At 45.9% G+C, this 22,782-nt stretch overlaps 1 protein-coding gene across 3 annotated transcripts in view; it reads right to left on the bottom strand.

Annotated features, from left to right (window-relative positions):
• The window catches only part of NTRK3 (neurotrophic receptor tyrosine kinase 3), a 203,648-nt gene that overhangs the window by 46,107 nt on the left and 134,759 nt on the right, over window positions 1-22,782 (bottom strand). Inside the window, exon 13 of one of the 3 annotated variants that reach the window (XM_058811210.1) lies at window positions 18,766-21,401. The exons of the other annotated variants lie outside the window; for them this stretch is intronic. Coding sequence (XP_058667193.1) covers window positions 21,283-21,401 — 119 coding nt within the window. The 3' untranslated portion in view covers window positions 18,766-21,282. Of the gene's footprint in view, window positions 1-18,765; window positions 21,402-22,782 lie in introns of those variants that run through there. 3 annotated transcript variants of the gene reach the window in all.

Genomic DNA, 22,782 nt, shown 5'->3' with positions numbered 1-22,782 from the left:
CATTTCTTCCTCAACACTGCTGGAATAACTCTTGTGAATAAATGCTGCACAGCTCCACTGCTCCACCACAATTAAAATCAAATAAACAAAGCTTAAAATTTACACTGGAAATCTTGTCACCACCAAGCAGAGAGCCCTTCATGTCAGGCAGTCAATCACAGCCTGGATGGGAACCAAACTCGAGGAGTTACCCAATGTACCTGATCAGAGCAGAGCGCACACATTGGGCAGGATCAGATTAAAAAGCCCTGCCACTGGAGGGCTGGCAAGGCATTCTCTCACAGATTTGTCTCACAGGGAGAGAGGATAACACATAGGCAGGCTGCACAGAGCCCGAGTCTCCCTCCTCACCTGGTGCAAATCCATCAAAGTCAATGGAGGATATTGATTTCAATCACGGACTGCTGTGAAGTACATGTAAACAAAGGCAGAATTAGTCCCACATCACTTTAAAAAATGGAGACATAAACAGGCTGTTTCTTATCTCTGCCTGGACTCCAAGTAGGTAGCCCTTCACTTCTGGTGGCTTCTGTCCCAGCTCTGACATGAGCCACCTCTGGGAAAGGGCCCAGGTACACGCTCCAACAACTCGGCACGGTGCCCAGACACTGGGTCTTTGCCAAGTCCCTCTGTAAGGCACCCTTCAAGGACTTGGACTCAAAAAAGTCATGATTATAAGCACCAAGCAGTTCTGACACAAATCATAGAGATTTATGTAAAGCATATCTGAATCTCTGGGAACTTGGTGGAGCAACCACAACCTTCAGCTCACTTAACAATCATACTCCTTCATAAAGACTTTAAGAGAAAGCTATTTTATGTTTCTGCAGTTCTTTTCATTTTCTCACCATCCCCTTCATTCCTTGGGAGCAGCACAAGACATGAGTGCAGCTCCCAGGTGGGAAGGAGGCTTTATTGCTCAGCTGACCCATCAGACCCAGAGCTAATGCACTACATGCTGCTAAATGGACCTTGGTAAAAAATAACAGGCCTTGACGCATTTAGCTGGACAATCTTGGCTAAAAGAATGATCCAGTTATACCAATCTACACCAGGAGCTAAAGTTCAGTGCAATTGAGCTCAGGGAAACAGGAGAGGAGCAACCTCTGCATTTGGAAATACCTGACATCCACCATTCCCAAGCATACCCCTGGCAATCAGGACATCACCAGCTCCTCTGGCTTTTGCTGCTGCAATAGCAGATGGAGAGGAAGCCCTGACCCGAAGCACTGCCTTTCAGCTTCCAGCTGACTCCAGCCAGCCCTGATTTGAGGGAGAGATGCTGCAGAAGAGCCCTCAAGCTGCACAGAGGGGTGTGATTTGCAGCTAATCCAGTGACTGGATTAGCACCCTCTGAGCTGCAGCACCAGCTCCAACAGCAGCCACACAGAGACCACCAACAACAGTGCTCATGTACAGTGCTCTTGGAGCTGAAGGGAAATGGAAAGGGAGTTTTTGTGTGTGTGTAAAAGAGCTGATAGAAAGGCAAAGCACAAGCACCCCTTAAACCAACAACTCATCAGAAGCGACTCCAGAGCCCACCGGGCTCCCTCACCAAAACACCCTGACAACCTGGAAGCAGGTGGCATTACCTGGTGTGACATACCTGTAAAGTTTAAACCCAAATCAAAGCAAATTCTCATTTACTTCATGGAAAAAAATAATCTGAAAAATAGGAAAGTTAGAATGCACTTGGCACCATTCCACACTCATTTTTTAAGCAAAAACTTCTCTCTGACCTTAAACCACCTGATCTTCCTATTAAAAAAAATGCAAAACTTCAAGCCCTTCTCATCCATTTCAGTCCCATAAATCTGAGTACAAACCACTTAGCAATTATTTTATGAAGAGAGCAATACAAAGTGTCTCACGGGGGCTGAGCAGTCTCAGCCGGGAAGCACAACACTGCACAGTCCTGCAGAACCAAGTTATCCTGGAGAGAGATAAACAAAAGGAGATAAAGCAAGAGGAAGGATCTTGAGCATCACCCCGCAGCCTGACAATGACCACAGCAGCAAATGGAAGAACCCTTCAGCACATCCATGCCTTGCACAGCAGTGGGTTCTTGCCTTTGAGTCAGAATCCATCTCCTCCTCTTCCTGCAGATTTATGATTTTCTGGAATTACTCAAGCAAAAGTTAATATCAACAGGACTTTCCCTTGATCCAACAAGGTAAATCTCTTCACCTGAGCTGTTGTCAATGATTAAAAAGTTCTTTAGTATGGAGACCTTGAAGACTTTACCAGAAGAAACCCAATGCTCCCAAGGCTCCCTGTGGCCACCAGGGTTGGGGTTAGGCAGCAGGCAGCTCTAAATGGGCTCCCAGTTGTGCCCCACTCTGCTTAATCTGCTCATGCTAAAGACACATTTCAAGATCCTCTCAGGTTAAGGCTGTCCCTCTGGTCCCCCTTGCTATTGTCACCCCTGCAAAGCCTGGGGACAGGTTCACCCTGTGCTTGCCAATGTCTCTGCATGCACCAGCTTCTCCTCAGCTGGCTCCCAGGGGAACACAAAACACTGCTGATGGGACCAAAACCTCACTAACATTCCAGGTAAAGGCTTAAAAAATCTTAAAAACCATTCAGTGATTCCTGACATTATCTGCACCTTCCTGATTTCTGTCTGACACTAGGCTGGAATGACAAACTTTCCAGCTTCAGCAGCTTCTGTCTCCTTAGGCATCCAGCACCAGCTTCTCATCCTGAGCGGACACTCAGGCTCTGCCTTTTGTATACAAGGTTAGCAGAAAGCTGGCACCTTCTGAGGGTGAAGACAAGAATATCAAGACATGGGTAGAGGGGGGAAAGGGCTGCAGAGGTCTTCGCACTGGGTGAATGCCCCAGAGCCCCATGACAGCCTATCACAAAAGGGATCTTGCACAAAACATCGTCCTCACCAACTCATTGATACACTCCAGCAGCTCTTGGAAACAGGGGCTGGGATTCTTGGCAGGGTGGGAGGAAAAGGGAGAGGAGAAGGGAGTCTTTCTGGTGAACATGTTTTCTTTCCACCAGCCAGGCCCCTGGGTCCCCTGCTGCCAAAGCACTCAGAATAAAACATTAATTCAATACCACACATTTAATTACACATTATTTGAAAGTGAATTTATTTAACAGAGGAAAATAGTCTTCAGAGAGCATCTGCCTCCTTCAGACTCATGCGTCTGCAGGGAGGGGGGCTTGGAGAGGAGATAGGAGGCATAATGGTTTGTTTTACATCAGCAGCTATTGCTGTTCAGCTCATCCCTTGAAAACAGGAGATTTTAAGGAGATAGAGTTGTGTTTTGCAGCAACTTACCAGCTGATTTGATTTTCCAGCTAGTTTTCACTTGATTGGAAAGTGCTGCTGCAGACAGATACCACTTGTCTTTCTGTTTTACTATTTTTCCAGGGGAAAGGAAGGATTACTGGTGGAGGGTTGGAGGGCGATTGGCTGCCCCTCGAGGGACCACGTGATAGTCAGATTTCAGGCTTAAGGCTTCAACAACACAGTAATCAGACACTTAACAGCATCCTACTGCCGGGATGGATAATCACAAGAAAGTGGGAAGTGACCGGGGCTCAGCAGCAGCCTGGCAGCTTGGGGAATGTCTGCCAGCAGGAACACAGAGCCTTACCTTCCATCCTCGAGTCACAGGGACTCAGGGCTAGGGATTGCTCAGCCTGGGAGCTGGCTGCACGGCTCTGCCTGCTACAGCAGGGCCAGGAGCCTGGCAGAACCTGCTTTCAGCAGCGTGCAGCCTCACATTTCCCCAGCCAGAGCTCCACTGCAGAGATGGAGCAGAGTCCAGTGCCTCACGTTTCCCCAGCCAGCAGAGATGGAGCAGACTCCAGGGAGCAGCCCCTCCATGTCTGAGCTGCTGCAGGGTCAGTTCCTGGGTCCTTTGAAGGGAGGAGTTTGCTCACATTGAACTCAGCCTGAGTTTTGGCTTTTGCTGTTCTCTTGCATCCCCAGAGTGCCTCAGCAGGCAGATGTCACACAGGGCTGGCTTAACTGGTGCCACATGAGACTTTCTCCCATCTTTCTCCCTGATCCCTGTAGTGGCTCTTCACTCTCCTTGATTTGGGACCACACTGAAAATCTCCCTTATCTCTGCAACAGCCTTGATAAGACTGCACTCCCCCTCGCCCCAAGCAGACACAAAAGTGTCCCAGGCACCACCACTGCTCCCTCCAAAATGTGCCAGCAGAGCTCAGCCCAGCCAGTACTGACCCCCACAGACACCCCCTGGTCAATCATTGCCCTTTTTGGCCTCAGCAGCCAGATATTGCTGCTGTCATCCCCATCCCAGCCATCATCCTCAGTGCCTGCTTGCACACCCATGCAGATATTGCAGCACAGGTTCAGGTCACAGCATTAACCTTTTCCTTCTAATTCTGAGTATTTAAGGTGTTTTGATACTGCTGTTTCAGTGTTGTTCAGTCACTGCCTTTATTCACAGTTTGAAGGGTCTAGCCCACACCATAATTGCTAAAAAAATTCCAGATATATTGAATATGTTCTGGAAAATATGTGACTATTAGAAGGGTGGCACTAAAGAAAGAAGTATGGTTTGGTAGTGGTTCAAACTAAAACTGTGATCTCCATTATAAAGTACAGAACATGAACTGACCTTAAAGTTGGGTGCAAAATGAAGAAGTATTTTTAGACAAAGTGCAGCTTCCTCCAGATGTGAAACTGCATAAAGACTTTCAGAAAAATCTGTTGTGACAGAATTCCTGGACCGTCTCAAAGCAGAAAATTTGGTGAAAGAGCCTTGTGTTCTGCATTTTCCAGCTAGAGCTCCAGGCAGGTTGGAAGTGCTGCTGATTGTTACTGTCCTCGCCACCATCACAAAGAATAAAAGGAAAAGGACAATTTGAAAGAAATGTAGCATCATCTCTTTGTGTGTGTGTGTGTGTGTCTATAAACTCCAGGTAGTAATATCACTTCTTGCCCCATGCCCAATCATTTTCCCACCAACAACTTTGCTTGGTGGTCATTAAAGGAGTGGCTAATGCAGCCAGACCCATGGAACAAGAAAATTCCAGACATGAGGCCACATGGAGCAAAACCATGAGGTGTTGAGAGACAGATCTCAGGCTCAAGTTATGATTTTGTTAGAAAGTCTCTCTCTAGTTTGCCCAATTTCCATCTCCCTCCTTCCTTCCCACCTTTCTCACAGGACTGACACAGGAGCTGTTTTTGTGTCTGTGCCTTGATGAGGTGTTTCCTCAGATCCACATTTTCCTAACACCCCAAATGGACCTTGCTCTGCCTTTGTTTCTGCCTGAGGTTTCCTTGGCTTGTTCTGCCTGCACATCCCTTTTTCCATCTCAGCAGCTCCTCCTGCAGAAGGAAACCCCTGAAGGAGGAGTAATGTGAGACAGCTCTGCCTGCTGGGCTCTAAAATTACTGTGGTTTGGGTGATTTAGGCTATTGTTAAGAGGCAGCAAATTATGCAGAGAGGGATAAAGAGGAGGAGGATCATACAAAGGAATTACTAATCTGATGGGGAGAGCAGCTGGTCCTCATTTAACCTCCAGGTCTGTGCATGATTGTGCCTCTTTGCCCTGTGCCTGACTCACAAGTAGCAACTAATTTTGTGCTGGTGCTGCTGTGAGGCTGCACACCAAGAGAAATCCACTTTTCCTCCAAGGTTCTCCTTGCTATAGGAAAAAAAAAGAGGGGAGAAAGGAGCTCCACCAGTACCCTGGCTCCATCCTGCAGAAGAGGATCCCTAAAGGCAGCAGCTCAGCCGTGCATTGACTTCAAAGCTGCTCCATGGTGGGATCCAACTTGTTCCCCAGGCATTGCTGTGCAGAGGCACTGTCCAGCCAGCACCACCTTCCTCTCCTTGGCACAAACAAACCTCTTTGGGCAGTGAGAGGTGAACCAGAAAGAGGTCTCCTTGGTTAGGCTTTGAAAATCCCTCATCACCAGGAGGTCAGCACTGTTTAAGGAGCCACGTGCTCTTGTTAGAGCATCCTTCCCTGATTGCTTCACTGTGTCCCTCCCTTATTGTGGTTGTAAACGAAAATCCATCCTGGGTTATTGTCTCTGACTCTCCCAGCATGGGGAGAACACAGGGTGATAAAACAATATATATTTGTCCATTTTTCTGTCTGCCATCCTTCAGCAATGTCTCACACGATTATGAGCCAGATGGTTGGGGTGAATTTTCACAAAATCCTGCACAAATTTCAATGAGTGCAAGAGGGGAAAAAAAAAAAGAATCCTACAGTTTTCTCCTGTGGCCAAACATCAGTGTCTGCACCAGAAGAAATATGCCCAGTTAATTCTTCTTAAAGGCGCTGGTGAGACTCAAGAAAACATTCTGCAGTGCTGGTAGCCTCAGAAGACATGATTAATTGCAGCTGGTGAAAAGGTGCATGTTCAGCTTTAACTGAACTCTGCTTGAAGACTGGATGATTGTTAAGTTGGTATTCAAGGCACATGTGGAAGGCAACCTATGAGCATCTTCAGCTACAAAACCAAGATATTATATGTATATATGTATATACACACACGCATATACTTTATATATATGTCATATATGCTTAACAGTTTAAATTTAAATGTGTATTATGAAGTTTTACAGCAAGAACATACTGCTAGTGGAAAGGACCAAAATCAGCAAGATTTCTGGGGAAGGTGGGGGAGAGTAATACTGTTTTTCAATTACCAAGGGATGCAGAGGCATAAAAAGAACCTCCCAAAGCTGGCAACAGCAATTTGTAAATGAATATATGTAGGTGATGCTGCAGAGAACTGAGAGGGGTATAATGGTGGAAAGATCTTCAATACCTTAAGCTGTTTCTCCTCACTAACCTAGGACAGGTCTCATTTCATCCAAAAATACCTTGAACAAGACTATATATGTTGCTTTCCTGAACTGCCTTAATTGAAGGGCCAACATCAGATATTGGGATGGTAACAGGCAAAATGAGAGGCCAGTAATCCAATCCATCAATCTCCCTACAAATCCTGTTTCCTTATTGCAATCTGAGCTTGGAAAGTGACCCCAAATTCAGCCTGTATTGAAAAGGTCACCTTGAAGTCTTTTCTTTATCAATCAGAGTTTAAATCAAGTCTTTTAACCTTTTCCCAGGGCAGAGATTTTTTTAAGCAGGTAGTGGGAAAACATACCCAGATCAATATCTGAGTGCATATGAGCACCCAGAGTTCAAAACTTCACTCAGACTTGCATTTACACAGCCAGGCTGCAATTCTCCTGCAAACAGAGCTCACATCAAGTCATCTGAGGTCTCCAAACTACAAACTGGAATTGTTAAGAGAGAAGAAAAAAAAAAAAAAAGAAAAAGAAAAAAAAGAAGGAATGAATAATTACCGAGCTTTTAAAAATCACATCTTCATTTCTGGAAAGAGTTCAACGAACAAAAAATTCCTACCCTGCCCAGTTTGCTTCATTTATCCTTTCTTAATGGATAGTGCTGTTTCTCTGTGGCATAAATTGCATAAATCTCTCTCTCTAGGGATTCCTCTCTCAAACACATCCCAAATTAGGGGAGGGAGGCTCTGGGTGTGTTTGGGACCTTGAACATAGTCTATGCTGGTGAAAAATCCCTCAGTCCTGCAGCAGAGAAGACTCTGGTTCCTGCCTTCAGCATTTTCTTCTGGATCGTTAGCAAACATCAAGAAAAACACAGGTGATTAACAGTGACTTCCAGGACACATCACTTTCTACCTCTTTCCAATTGGAAACACTTTTAGCAACATCTCTTTTCTGTCTCTTGCTCTTAGGGCAGATTTCTACACGGGTTCTTTGTTTTGTCGATGCATTTGTCAATGCTTCTACCCCTAGTCATTAATTTCAGATGCCGAGTTCTTGTCACATCCTTGTGGAACACCTCAGTGTACTTTATCCACTGAATTTCCCTCAGATATGGTGGCAGGATTAGCTGAGTGTGACCTCCCACTCCTTCCAGCCACATTTCTTTGGCCTTTACAGAAGGTTGCTTTCAGGTGTTCTCCCACAACATCCTTTAAAGTTTAAGAAGATTCACAAGAATTTCCCAAAGCAAACTTTGGTCTGTCTCTTGTCCCCATTATGTCCACCACTTTCCAACTCTCATCCATCTACCCAATTTTAAACAGGCAAATTAAAATGTCAGCAAAGAGCTTGGCAAGTTGTGTGCATGCCCTCAGGCTGTGCTCTCCATCTGCAGAGGATGCTCACCTGGTCCCGTGCCCTTGAACACTGATATGAACTCTTCATCCTCCACAAAGCTGGATGCAATTTTGGCAGATGAAAAATATTTAATAATCTTTCTCTCCTCTTATCACTGATTCAGGCTGGCTTTTGTTCTGCCACCAGTGTAAGTACTCTTTATATCACTCTCAAGATAAACACTTTCTCCTCCACATCCTCTGTATCAGACCCCTGTTTTCCTCAAAACTCCCAACCCCTCCTTGACGTGAGGCCAGTTTTGTTGTCTCTGAGATGTTTACGTGCAAAAGGATTTCCCTGCCTGAAATATACCCTCAGCATCTGTATGGCTGCTGCTTTCCACCCTTTTCTTTTCTCCTGCACTCTTCTTCCTCCCCTCTCCTTTCATTGTGATACTTCAGCAGTGCTCCATTCTGGTTCCAGTCTCTGGCTTAGCCAGCCTGGTGCATGTCAGTCCCATCATCCTGCCTTTTATTACCTTTATTTTTACTAGACTGAATGTTTAGGGCAGCCTTCCCAACGGTGTCTGAAAGACCTGCATTAAAGCCCAGCCAGCTTTCCTCCACTCATTTTGCATTCCCTGCCAGCCAGCTCTCCAAAAGGCCACTGGTTTTGTGTGGCTGCCCTTTCTGCAGACCCTCCTCAGCACTTCAGCTCCATGGGGAATATAATCACTTCAATTTCAAGTGTATTTATTACAGTTGCTCAATTTCCTTTAATCTGTCATTTCTCCTTCTCCTCCCCCCACGACTGCTTTCTTTTCATTGAGCTGTGAGTGCTCTGAGGAGGTTTTTACCTCTGACCCTCTCTGCCTGCTCCAGCCCATCCCTGCACTGGCTCACGCTGGGCTCCTTCTGCACTGATTATTGCTCATTACCGTGTGGCTTAATGAATGTGCTGGGCCCTTTGCAAACAAATGCATGTGTCACAGGCAGCACCTCCCACTGCTGACCCCTCAGGACTAGCTGAGGTAGAGAAGACAACACTTTCAGGCACAATTTGCCTGTATTATCAGCACTGAGAAGGAAAGAGACCAAGAAATCTCCAAGGCCTGTCTGACTCTTAACAACAGAGTGCCCATGTCTGCCTGAGTCTTGTAAAACAACATATTTCTGGGCAGGGAGAACAATGTTTTTATGCAGGGGATGCATGTCCCTCCAGTGACAAGGCTGTAAAACCACAAGCATCCCTTCAGAGCTGGAGCTGTAAGAGCCAGAGAAACCCCAGCTGATATGAAAACCATCAACATGCCTCCCCATATGTAAAGCTATGTGAACACACACACCTCCCGAGGCTTAATTGGTGTATTAATGTATTAAAGCACTGACACAAACAAACAGGGACTGCCTTCATAAGCTACAAAATCCTTGAGTACATTGTAATTAGCTGGGCTTGTTAAACCACTTAATAAGCAATAGATAGCATGTGTTTGATGCCCCTGCGTCGTGGCTCAGAGGGAAAGACAGGCAATTGCTTAAATATGAAATGTGCTCAGCTCTTAGGTGAATCCTCAGAACTGTTCCCCTGACATCAGGAACTTCTGCCCAGGGCAGGCACAGCTGAGATCAACACCAGGGTCACTCTACACAGCCCCCACTCCTCCCCTTATGTCCTGTTCCCATTAGACAGCTCAGGTTGGAAAGGTGGGAAGGGCTGGCACTAGCAAGCAGCAAGCCATCACCAGCATTCCTGCTGTGATCACCCTTTTCCCACTCCCTGAAGAGTCCTAGGATAGCGGAAAAGTCAGCAGGGACACAGCCAAACCAGGCAAGACAGCTGCAGAGCTACCCAGCATCCCTGAATACAAATGGGCAGGCAGTGCTTTAATTTTATCCCAGATCCCAATCTCACTCCCACAGTGCTAGCACCCATCCATGTGCCCCTGTGCAGTCCAGCTGGCTATCCAGCTCCAAATTTAACTCTCCCAGCACATCACCACGCACCACTGCAGCTTTCCCAGAGCAGGCAGAGAAAGAGAAGCTCCCTCAAACACCGCCTCCACCCCAGTCCACCACGGGGATCTGCAGCTCTGCAGCTATTCCTAGATCCCAACTGGATTCTTCCTTTCATCTTTGTTCTGCCTCCTATTCTAGTGCTGAACCCCAGGCCTGCTGCCTTGGAGCTTCTTCCAAACACTGCATTCATCCATTTTTAAAGGTGACCTTCCAACTTTAAAGGAAGTTAGCAAGCCTCGTCGTCTTCATTTGCCCTCTCCTTCTTTTCAACCTGCTCTTTATTATGAATTAAAAAAGGGGCCTGAAAGGTTTTCTCTATTAAAAAATAAAAGCTTTAGAAAGATGACATGTTTCCAAATAATTTCTCTCCCAGTTTTTGCAGCAGGCATCTTGCATATCATGGTGCTTGCTTGCTGCAAACTATCAGCAGCCAGCCCTGATGCTCTGATTCAGCCACTTACCTGACCTTGTGGGGTACCTGTCACCCCACCCCATCCCTGGCCATTCTCTCCCTAATTCTGTTGCTGCTGTTTGGCCAAGCAGTGCCCTGAAAGGTTCTGGGTTGAAAACTACTTTTGAGTGAGCAAAGTGGGATTATTTTTAACTTGGACAATACCAGATACTCAGGCTAGACTGTGGCCTCACAAGCTCCTGTGCTGGCACGAATGAAATGCAGCAAATAAATGAAGTTCTCTTTATTTCACCTTACTGCCAAAAATGCATTTTACAAGCCCTGGGGCTATATAGCAATGGAAAGGGAAGGTGTCTCTAGCCCTGAGCAATAAGATTACTCTTGCCAATGAATTGGTGACAGTAATTAAAAAGGAAATAGCAAAGCAACATGAGAGTTTCCTGCTGCTCTGGTACAACATTTTGCCATTTAATCAGGGCAAGGAGAACATGAATTTTTACTGTAATACAACTCATATAGGAAAGAAAACCATAATCTGATAAAGTGAAAGCTCAACTTCCAGCCCTTCTCCTAGATTACAAAATCAAACAAACAACAATAGCAAAGCACAAAGAAAATAAACCAAACAACCAGTCCCTCTTCCTCCCTTTCCACCATTTTGGCTGTGAGTTCTGCAGCTATCCAGACAGGTTGTGTTGTATATTTATTTTTGCCAAGAGGTCAGGACACCACAAATCACTGCCATACAGCTACATTCTGGATTTAATCATCAGCATTTGCTTCCATCCAAGAAACCAGAGATGATTTCTGAGCTAAGGACATCTGCCTGCCAGGCATAAGGCTCACACTCACAAACTCATTTCATGCTGACCACCAAGTGACCACGAGCAAGTAGGAGCCCTTACTTAGAGCTGGCTGGTGCCACACTGAGCCTGGAAGGGCTTGGCTCACTCAGAAAACACCAGACTCTCTTCCCAAGCCATTCAATAATCCCTACCTGATACTGTTTGCCAGGCTAAGTGTTAATCCTTAAACCCTGCTTGATCCCATAGCATCCCTAGGACTCTCGTTCTCCTTCCAAGCCAACACATCCATGTTTTTCCTGACAGCCCCACTGTGCTCTCACATGCTCACTTGGACATAGACTTTAACTCTTCAAAAGCCAACCATCAAGCTGCACAGCAAGGGAAGCAGCTGATTATGGTCCTCCTACAATTATCTACTGAAAGTAGGTGAGTATTTCAGATTTTTAGGAGAAAAAGAGGGCTTCCCAAAGCAAAGGCAAGATTTCAAGGAGGTACTGCCAGGTCAGGTCTGAGTACAATACATTATGGAAGGCTCCTTGCTTTGCCTCACAGCCCCAGTCTTTCCTTGGCTCTGATGCTCAGTTTTATCTTTGGGCTATGAATGATTTATGGAGCCTTAAAATATATATAATCTATATCTCCTAGAACAAATAGCCTTTTTTTTCAGGGGGTTTTAAGGAAGCAGGGAGCAGCATGTGTGCTGCCTGCACTTGGGCTTGGATGTCCCTTGGGAGAGGACCCTTGTGGCTCCCTGCTTCTTCCCAAACCCAAGCAGCTGTTCTGAGCTTGCAGCTGAGCTCTGTGAGAGACCCCAGCTCAGTCTCTGGGACACAGGGATGTGCTGCTGAGGGTCTCCAGATCTGCTGTGTGGAATCATACCCAGCTCAGAGCCAGTCTATTCTCATCCATCCCAGTGCATGGACACTGCCAGTGGACTGTGGGGACTTAAATCATTTATACAGAACTGCAATAAAAAACTTACCTCCATGTCACAGCCTAATCCCCTCAAGGCTCTGCCATCCCGACCTCCAATCCTCTGCCTTGGGCTGTGGATCACATTTAATGAATGTGTTCCTGCCCTTGGAAATCCAACACCACCTTTCCAACATGGATATTTGATTGCTACTACACACACAAACACAAGCACACACTCCCCCCTGCATCACGATCAGCAGGCATCTACTTACTTCTCCAGACCAGGACACCACTTTGGACACCTCCAAGGATCTAATGCCCAAGGCATTTCCTTTCCCACTGCAGAGATGACCATCCTCTGGTTTCTTGTTGAGGAACCTAAGCATGGAGCTGGGTGAGATCTGGTGAAATCTCCAAGCAGTGGGGACCTGCTTTTACTCAGCAGGGAGCACAGGGAAATGAGAGGTGGAGAGGGAGGGTTGAAGTCCTCAATGGATCGTGTCCAGCAGGCTGTGGGATGGTTCTCTTCCTGTGCTGGCACACCAACAGCCCAGCTGGATAACAGAATGAGCAGCACAGTGCTGTCAACTAAGGGCACAGACAGGTCCCAAAGGGTTGAACCAGCCCTTCAAGGCATCACCCAAACAGATTCCTGTGCAGCCCTTTGATTTCAGTGGCCCTTTCAGGTCAAAGAGCCAGGTTTGATCTGAAAGGGACACAAATATTGCTAATAATCTCACATGGCTTAACCTCCTCAATATTATTCTGCTTAGCCAATACCAATTGTGAACAAACCCACAGCCAAATCCTCCTACTTACACGAGGTCTTCAACTCGTGTTGTGCTGTATCTATAGCTCATGATCACCACATTTCCTTGCTCCTTGAGTCTTAGAGGTCTTCCTTAGAAGGAACATTGTCAATCCTTACCTATTTGGGTGTACATGGCCATATCTTTTATGCTCAGGAATCTTCTTTGTTTTCTAAGGATGACTCTGTCTTTTTGGTGAGAGATATCTGCCTTTCCTTGTGACACTGCTATTGATATCATTCTGCCCTTTTTTCCTAATTTTGAGGTTCATGCCAGCACCACTGAATCCAGAGAAGGAAATTTGGCAAAACATGAGAGGCTTCACACATTACAGCCATGAAGAGAAGCTTAAGGACTTACAGAAAATTTTACCCAACTCCCAAGAGTCCACTGCAAGGTTAACAGGATTAAACCAAGCTCAGTCTAGTTGACAGGATGATACTTTCATCCAAGATACGCTGTCAGGGATTTTGTTACCTTCTTCTGAAGCCATGGCCATAAGATCTTCTGTTGGAGTTGAGTGGCAAGTGTGTCATATGGCTACAGAAAAGCCATTCTCTCCGTGCTGGCCCTGGGCAGGAGAGTTAAGGCATGCCACAGCCTTTTTCTGGCTGATTGCTAATGAAAATGAGAGACTGGCACTATCACCAAGTAGCCACCCTTGCAGTTCTGTGCTCTCAAGTTTTCTGAAGGAGTCAGCAGCTATGCCAAACACCTCCCACAGCTCTGCCATCCCTGCTGGCATTTGGGCTGCAGCCTCCTTCACCACACCTGACCTGGTGGCAAACAGGAGAAGCCGTGGGCAGCAGCCCTGGCCCCCAGCAGCTCTTGGCTCTTGTGGCTTTCCACTCCCACACAGCGCCAGACCTGCAGCATCTCCAGCCAGAAGAGCCCCTGCTTTCTCCTGAGCAGGGACTGACAGCTTCCCACTGATGCTGTCTAATGCAGCCAGTTATCATCGATGCATTTAGAGCAGATCCATCAAAATAATTCCTGCTACAGGTCTGAATCCAGCACATTACACACAATAGCTCCGTGGAAGGAGAAAAAATGACACTTACCTGTCTTTAAGGGAGGCCCTTCTCAGTCTCCTGCAACGTCTGTGGGTGGTGAGATGTGCTGGCTTTGGGGGACTGGTACCTCTGCAGGTGTTCCAGCAGTGCTGAGCATGTGACTGGAGCTTAAACACTTGAATTTCCAAACCCTCTGGGACCACCCAATAAACCAACGTGTCACAGACATCTTTTATGAAAAATCCTTTCCTTAGGACTTTTCCTCCTGAGAAGCTGAGAGGCCTCATGAACAAAATGTAAACAATGATTATCTGCTGCTGTTTAATGCAACAGGTGCATCTGTGATTAACCCATGTTAGTTGTTCCTAATTAATGGCCAATCACAGTCAGCTGGTTCGGACAGAGAGCCGAGCCACAAGCCTTTGTTATCATTCTTTTTCTATTCTTAGCCAACCTTCTGATGAAATCCTTTCTTTTATTCTTTTGGTATAGTTTTAATGTAATATATATCATAAAATAATAAATCAAGCCTTCTGAAACATGGAGTCAGATCCTCATCCCTTCCCTCATCCTCAGACCCCTGTGAACACTGTCACACCAACGTGTCCAGGAAACTCAAAGCAAACCTGCAGCCACCTTCAGAAGCCTACAGGAGGCTGGACCAGGCACTATCAAGGAAGAGGTGACAGTGCACAGCTGCTCCTCTCATCCCCACGTATTGCCTGGCCCTGATACAGCAAACCCAAAATGCTCTGTTGATCCAGAATATCTCTAAAATTGCCAGGCAACCAGGCCTCACGAGGAAACCTGAGCAGAGGTATGAGTCTTCAGCCTGGCAAGATGAGCTCACATCAATGATGTTTGAAATGTGCATTAGCATGATGTCACTGCACGTGCCTGACAGGGGCACCAGGGACTGAATCCTGGCAGGACCAGCCCTTGGATACAATAGCTTTAAAGACCTGGAGCTCCCTCTCTCTTGTATCAGGTGTTGGAATATACTCCACCACCTTACCAGCCTAGTCCATGGACTGTAAGCATCCCTCCCTCCCTGTCCCAATTATCCTAATAAACAGCCTGGACACATCTCTGACTCACTTAAGATAATGATGACCTGGCCAAAATCAGTTTATTCAGACATCCTGGCAGTTTACTGAGCCTAATGCAGCTCCAGTCTGGCTCTCCCTGACTCCTCATCAATGAGCCTGACCTCCAGCAGTGGCTGCTCTGCCACCAGTGGATGGAAACCCACACAAGGGTCAGACACAGGCTGCTCCCAGGATTCTGACTGGAGCCAGGAAAGATGCTTGCTTTGAAAACAAGCTCTTAACTGTTCCAAAGGCCCAGACAATGACAGTTTTTCTTGCCTGCTGAAAGACCTGTCAGGATGGTACTAATCCCAACATATGAAAAGAAACATGGGGTTGGGGACAACCCCAAATAACAGATGATTGAATGGTTTCTCTGCATGTTACATTTCTACCTGTCTGAAACATTCACTCACCCTATCCAAGAGCAAAACTAACACCCATCACACAACACAAATATTTGAAGCAAAATCTTGGAGAAAAAAGGCCAAATACTCTGAAATAATAAACAAATGCTTACAAAAAGTCAACTTCTCTGCAGGAATCAGGCACAGATCACAAATGAGTCACTAACAGCAGAGTAAATCACTTAACCAGCACTTAGAACAAATCCCTCCACTTTATACAGAACAACTAAAATTTATTCCTGCTGATTAGTCAGCAATTACACTCACAAGTTCAAAATAATACCAAAATTCAAATGTAGCTGTCTTGCAGTTGCTCTCTGCTTTACTGCTGGAGAAACTATCATCATCTCTTTGCGAAGGAATCCTCCTGCAGTTATTTACTGGTGTGTGGGCTGGGATTTATTCTAGCTCTCTGGCATCAGACCACATGCTGCCACCACCAAGGAGCCTGCCTGTCTTAAGGAAAGTAGTGGGGACAGCACTGGAGAAACCACAGAATATAAAGGCAAAGAAAAATGCAGCACAACAGCAGAGATACATCATTGCTTCACCAGGTAAAGCACCTTTTCCAGCTGAGAGTGGGCAGGTCTCCTACCAAACTGTGCCCACACCTTCAAAGCAGCCATTTGCACTTCCCCACACTTTGTTAAATTTTCTTCCAACTGCTCAGGCTCTGCAGGCACTGCTAAATGCATGGTTAATATGGCCTCTTTGACTCATTGCACAAACAGCACCAGAAGTGCTTCCAAACGTTAAGGAAAAAAAATTGAATCACTCAGCATTGATTTCTTGTGGACTCTCTTTGCTGCTGCTCCTCCAAACCTGTGGTTTTTAGCTTTACTACTGTGTCTAGGCCTCTTTATCCTCTGCTAATGCCAGGCTTAACCCTGAGGATCTGCAGCTTGTTCTGGGTACAAATCAGAGCAGAGCTGAATCAGCAGAAGCAGCTTCCTCTGACTCCCCACAGCTGCCAGAAATTCCCTGGACAGCAGGACATGGACACAGGGAAAGGACAAAGGCCTGATGGTAGAAAGAAACACCAAACCACCACCTTCAAAACAAGCTCAAGCCTCTTGGGAGAGAAGGCATTGACTCCTCAAAAGCATATCTAAATAGACAAAAGAGCAGCAAAGAACATCAGGACTCAGTGCAATGTGGATAAGCAGCTGCAGAAACTCAATATACCCCAATAATGACCTACAGCATCCCACACAGCCTGCAGCAAATCTGAGCCCAAGGTCCCACACAGTGATTCCATCCTGGAGAGTGCCAGAAACACACCGTGCCCATCGTGCTCCCTCCAACCAGAAGCTGAAAGAAACACGACTCCATCTTTTTAGAGTCAAAGTACAATGAGCCAAAACTTTGTTTCTCTGCTCATTCACACACAGGCTCCACACTCTACAAGCCCTGAGGAGGCAGGGTTGTGATGTTCAGGAGGAGCTGATCATTCCTGCTAGAGATCCTCTGTCCCCATCTTACCAAGCCAGCATCCCAAGCTCCTCCAGTAAAAACTCCTTACTTGAAGATTTTGCAGCCAGAGTGGGGAGAGAGAGCAGCACAGCATTACCAGCTCATGGTCCAGCTGTCACAAAGAGGATGGAGCCTTCACATGGGCACATCAGGCAACAGAGACAGACAAGAAGAAAGAGCAAGAAGAAACAAGTGCCCAACCCCTCTGTGATGCCTGTCAGAGCCCATAGTTAAACCAGCTCCTTTTGAACTGACAGCATTAAAAGTATTGTGGGAACTCATATGTAAGAAGTCAGTTGCCCTGAAACACAAAGCAAAGTGAAACAAAGCTGACCATAGCAGCAGGCTGAGTAATTGGCTAATCAACCACTGTTTGCAATGTTTCTGGGCTGTGAAATCTCATAACAGACCCTGCAGAAATGGAGAAGAAAAGACAGAGCTTCTAAACCCCACATTTGTTTCCCACACCTCAGAAAGAAAAAGGAAACAGGGATGGAATCCAATGCAGCTCAGCTGCTCATCCCTTGTGTAAGGTTATGCTAGGAGACAGACATTTGTCTTGGGCACTGCAGACATTGCTGGAAAGGTCAAGGTCTCAGCCATCACCTAATCCTGTGAACCACAGCACCCCATCACTGCTAGAGAAACACTTATTAGAAGGGAAGGTCATGCAGAAATTCACCCACAGCATCATTTTGAGACATTCGCTTGAAAGTCATGCCAGGAAGTTATAGGAACAGAAGGATGCTGGAAAACATGTTTTTAATTTGCTCATCAAAACTCTCACCAGGTTTTCTAAGAGGGTTCCAGCACCATCCATCAATATGTGCTCAAACACACCCCCGTCCTCATGCCCACTGTCACCTGCAGGTTGGCACAGCAGCTTTTAGTTACATCAGTGACATCTCCTGTGAACAATTCTAAGAAACAACTGAGACACACCCTCGTGCCAAGTCCCACACACTGCAGGATGGTTCCTCTCTCCTCCTGGAGCATCCAACCACCTGGACATGAATTTCTAATGAGGAACCTGAGCACAGTGCTCACCCGTACCCCACTGGCTCTACAGCAACACACCCTTGAGAGATTAACATGAGGTTAATTGTTCCTGAGGAGAGCACAACAATCCAACACCCAACAGCCAATTTTGCTGGTTTCTGTCAATTTGCACAGCCAAGCAAGGAGACCCGAAGCAACAGCATATCCTGAAACAAAAGCACTGCAGCCAGAACAATCTTTTACTGTCAGGCTCCCTGAGAGATAAGGCTTCTAATAAAACTTTTTCCACTAACTATAGAAACTTGTCTTGGCAAATCCTGACACAATCTCTTGCAGTACCAGCTTGTCCCTGAGAATATGACCATTTTATGCTACAAAAACCAACAGGTTGTCAACTAAGACCATTAGCAGCTAAGCTCCCAGGCAAGAAAATATCTTTGTGCCTGATGAGAGTGACAGAAGCAAGAGCTACACCTGAGCAATGTTCCCATCACAACTGTAAATCCCACCCTCCGCACCCGCCAAAGAAGAAAACAAACCAAACTCCCCACGTGGACCATTTCATGAAGAAGTAGACTATAGGACATGTCATTCTGAACATTTATTTATTTTTTCTTCAAAGAAGAGGCCTGGTGCAGCTGTTTCGTTAGAAAATAAAGTGTTTATTAAGAAACTAGACATTGAACACCCCTATAGTCTCTGTGAAAAGGGACCGTCCCATTTCCCATTAGCACAGGATGATAGTTATGGCAAGATAAGAATGCACAAAGATGGAGGAATCTCATTGACAGAAAATGAGGTAATGATTTACAATAATTAAAAATAAAATAAAATTTAAAAAAGAAACATCCTTAGACTTGCTACTTAAAGCCACCAATCGCAAACAGCCACGACTGGCTTTCGTTTTCAGCAGTGAGGAACCAGAGACTTTAATTGGTGTTAAACAAATTGAGACATCGATCACAGTGGGGAGAACTGCTTTTAATTATGTTGTACGGTCCGGAGGATTTCTTCTAAGCAGAGATGGACCTGAGCTGCAAAATTCAACCCTTCCTCTGCTAGGGTGTTTGGATATAGGCTTCTGGTCCAGGCCCACAGATGCATCTCTACGACTGATACACAGAGTTGAGAGCAGAGTCCCCTGAACAGTGCTAGGGAGAGGAGACAGTTCAGACGGACAAGACATCCCCAGGTCAGGTGGGCAACTTCCAGGAGATGGGAAAATTCAGTTCAGACAAGCACCCAGTGATTCACACGCTCGGCGAAGCTCCTCCTCACTCTGTGAATCTGCAGAATTGAGGTGTCCATGGCACACGGCCGCAGGTCCTCTCTGGCAGTGCACCTCTGGCATTTCCAGCTCCGATGCGGGCAGGAAACGTTGTTGGGAGATTTGGTCATGGTTTCTGAAGCCATCCAACCTGAGCCAGGTCTCCTCGTGCTAACACAGATGCCCCCCTAAGGCATGTCCATTAACTTAAAGCAATCTGCCACCATCTCTCCAGTACTCTTCTATTGCACTTTACCTTTTTATGCAAACGAACCAGGAGAAGAAGCAAGAGAATGGAATATTCCCAGCGCTATCCCTATGGGACAGCTGATAATAAAACCTCCTGGCAACCTCCAGGGTGGTTCATGCAGGTCACCTGTAAAGGCAGGATGAAGCAGAACATCCATTCTGAGGCTTCTGCCCAGTTCTGGTGGAGAGGGACCGTGACTCTTTCCAGTGGCAGTGACCCTTGAGGGCTGGTGATTTAGAGACACCCCTGATGTGATAAGGTCACCTCGGGCCACCAAGAAGGCAAGCAAAGCTGAGTGGCTGGTGAGCAAGCTCCTGATCCAATATTCCTCACAAAAGGATCTGGCCACACCTGAATCTTTTGGAATATTTTTTGTCCTCTAGAGAAAATTTGCTTTGCTTATAGGTTACCACTGACATGTGTGAGCAAATCTGTACTTCCAGTACATGTGACATCCAGACAGTCCAAGGAAAGCCCTGCAAATTGCCACGAGGGCAGCTGGCTTCTCTTGAGGACAGGATGAAAGGGTTTACTTTTCCATCTGAGAGGCTTTGGATGAAGTAAGACAAAAGTGGGATAGGAGAGGGGGAGAGAATACAAATATTGGCCAGAACAGGACCGATAATCCTGTTTTTTGCCAGAGAAGAAGCAACAGAATAAATTTTTTTCCCTCTCCTTCAGTCAGCCAGCATTGAGCTGATGGTTCTGGGTATGCAACTGGGTTACAATCAATCTCTAGTGGGGTGGGCATAGAGGGGAGAGCTAAATGGGGCTGGAGAAGGCCCAGCAATGGGACCTGCGTGCGTCTGATATGCTTTTCCACTTTGCTTACTGCTCTAGTCCTGGCAAGGACACAGACCCTCCTGCGCTATGGATTCTCCATCCATGTGGGAAGTGCAGGCAACTCCTCAGATAAAGCTCATCATTTAAGCAGCAGGGAGAGACCAGAGTACGACAACGAGATAGTCAGATCCAACGAGCCGCTCTAACACACACAGACAGACAGACAAACAAGAGAAGCCTCCTAGAATATGTGCACTTCAAAGATAACCACACTCTCCTCCTGTCAGAGAAGTAAGATACTTTTTTCTCTTTTTTTTCTCTTTCCATCCTCTTTCCTTCCAACATTATTTTCTGTGCAAGAACTGGGAGCGGGGCTGCCTTTGTTCTTACCAAAAGTCTTCGTTCTGCTTTAGTTTCTTCCAGGCTCCCCGCCTCGGCTCGCTCTGGGAGACCTCCCATGGCGGTGCCACGTAAGAGGTGATGGCAGCATTCACTGGGTGTTGCGAAGACACAAGCTTACAAGGAAAACTCCAAGCAGGGAGGACATGACTAAAGATGTCAGTTTGGTTGGCTTGGTTGTTGTTTTTTTTTTTGTTTTGTGTTTTATTTTAAAGCAAAAGTACAATTATTTACTGTGTTATTAGGATGACTCCTTTCAATTGGGTTTTAATTCTCTTTATTTTGCTCTCATTGCTGCTTTTGTGCCTTGCAGGAATATTTTAACGAACACAGCGACCATTGGAGGAAAAGAACAACCCTGTTATCTGGTGACAGAAAACCACAGTTTCAGTTGGCTTTAACGTGTGTACAGGCAGGGCTGTAGAGTCCTATTGGGAGGAGACCTCAATCCATACAGACCACGCTTACTGCTTCCCACCATTTTGAGGGCACAGCCTATAAACTTGACATCAGAACAGGGACTTTTAAGGAGTTTTTAAAAGCCATGACGTCCTTTGCTGAAATAAACACTGACATCCTCAACATAAATGCCTTGGTTAAGAGGTTTGGAATGTCCAGGGAGGCTTATTGGATTCAACATAATTTCTCTGAAACCTAAAGGGGGAAAAAAAACAGAAAAAAGAAAAAAGCAAAATAAAGTAAACGAAAAAACAAAAAAGAGCAAAACTAGAAAAAAAGAGAGAGATATCGACACACATGTGATTATATAAAAAAGAACCAAATGAATAACTAGCAAACGGCTGCCATTAAATCAAAGCCAAAATGTCCTCTCCAGGCAGGGCTACCTCACTTTGTCTTTCCGTAAAGAACAGGCAATCATTTCATGTGGAGCGTGCAGGCACAAGTGCTCTGAGGACAAGGGGCATGCAAGAGGTCTGGACAGACAACTGGGAACAACTCTTTTCCACAGGTTCCCATTAAGTCCAAATTCCTACCTAGTCCATCTTTTCTCTAGGCAGACAGTGAGGAATAGGGAGGCTCCTTCCTGTGCCTACTTCTCTCTCATGATTTATCTAATCTGGCACAAAATTCTTGAAGCCAAAAAGTACCATTTCAGGGCTGGGGAGACCTGACTCTCATAACCCCACAGAGCTTTCTTCATCCCAGCTGCCCCATCTACACCAAACCCTGCATGCTGGAGGCATCTTTTCCTCACAAAACCCCACCTCTCTAAAAAATCTGATTAGGATTTGCCAGAAACACTGGCCCAGATGAGAAAGAAAAATAAGGGGAGCAGATATCATAGGCAAGCTCCTTCCTTCAGTCCAACAAAATTATAGGGCAAATATACTGCTTTAAAGGGCTGTATCAAACATCTCCTCAAAATGTATCTGCCTTGGGATGCCCCAGCCAGCGAAATTCACTTTTTTGCCACAACAAAAACATGCATGGCAGGATCTTGGGGATTTCTCTCATCTCTAGCAAATTCTCATGGGTTTAAAGGGTTTTTTCCAAGAAATTAGTGGGATGTCTCATCTACATAATTGCCCTAAGATTTAGAAAATACTCCTGCAGTCACAGGATCCTGAACAAATCAGTTAAGTTAACTCAAGTCTGGCATCACTAGGGCAGCATGGAGCAGCTTGGATGCCGTTAAGAATTGATCTCAATAGGAAGAGTATTTTCAAACAGGCTAGGAAATTTTTTCACACCAAAACTACACCAGCCAGAAGACTTTTCTTTTCCTATTTCTTCTTTCTATTTTGTCTTTTATATCAGTTTATGTTTCTCCACTGCACTATCTTACTCCATCTGCACATCAAACACATTTCCTTTGATGGACCTGGGGATGCAGACAAAAGCTGTTTGTTTGGTTTGGAACTGTTTAACTTGTTTGGGGGAAACTATCTGTTATTCTCAATGGCCCTTAAGGGCTGATCCACATGGGAGAGCAAGCCAGGCTCAGCTCTGGTTCATGTGTCATAAACAAGATTCATAGGCAAATTCCAAGCAATGAAATATCATTAGTAAACGA

Source organism: Ammospiza caudacuta, chromosome 10, assembly GCF_027887145.1.
Source record: "Ammospiza caudacuta isolate bAmmCau1 chromosome 10, bAmmCau1.pri, whole genome shotgun sequence".
Lineage (NCBI taxonomy): Eukaryota > Metazoa > Chordata > Aves > Passeriformes > Passerellidae > Ammospiza > Ammospiza caudacuta.
The sequence above is the reverse complement of the archived record's forward strand: the minus strand, read 5'-3'. Positions and strand labels throughout refer to the sequence as shown.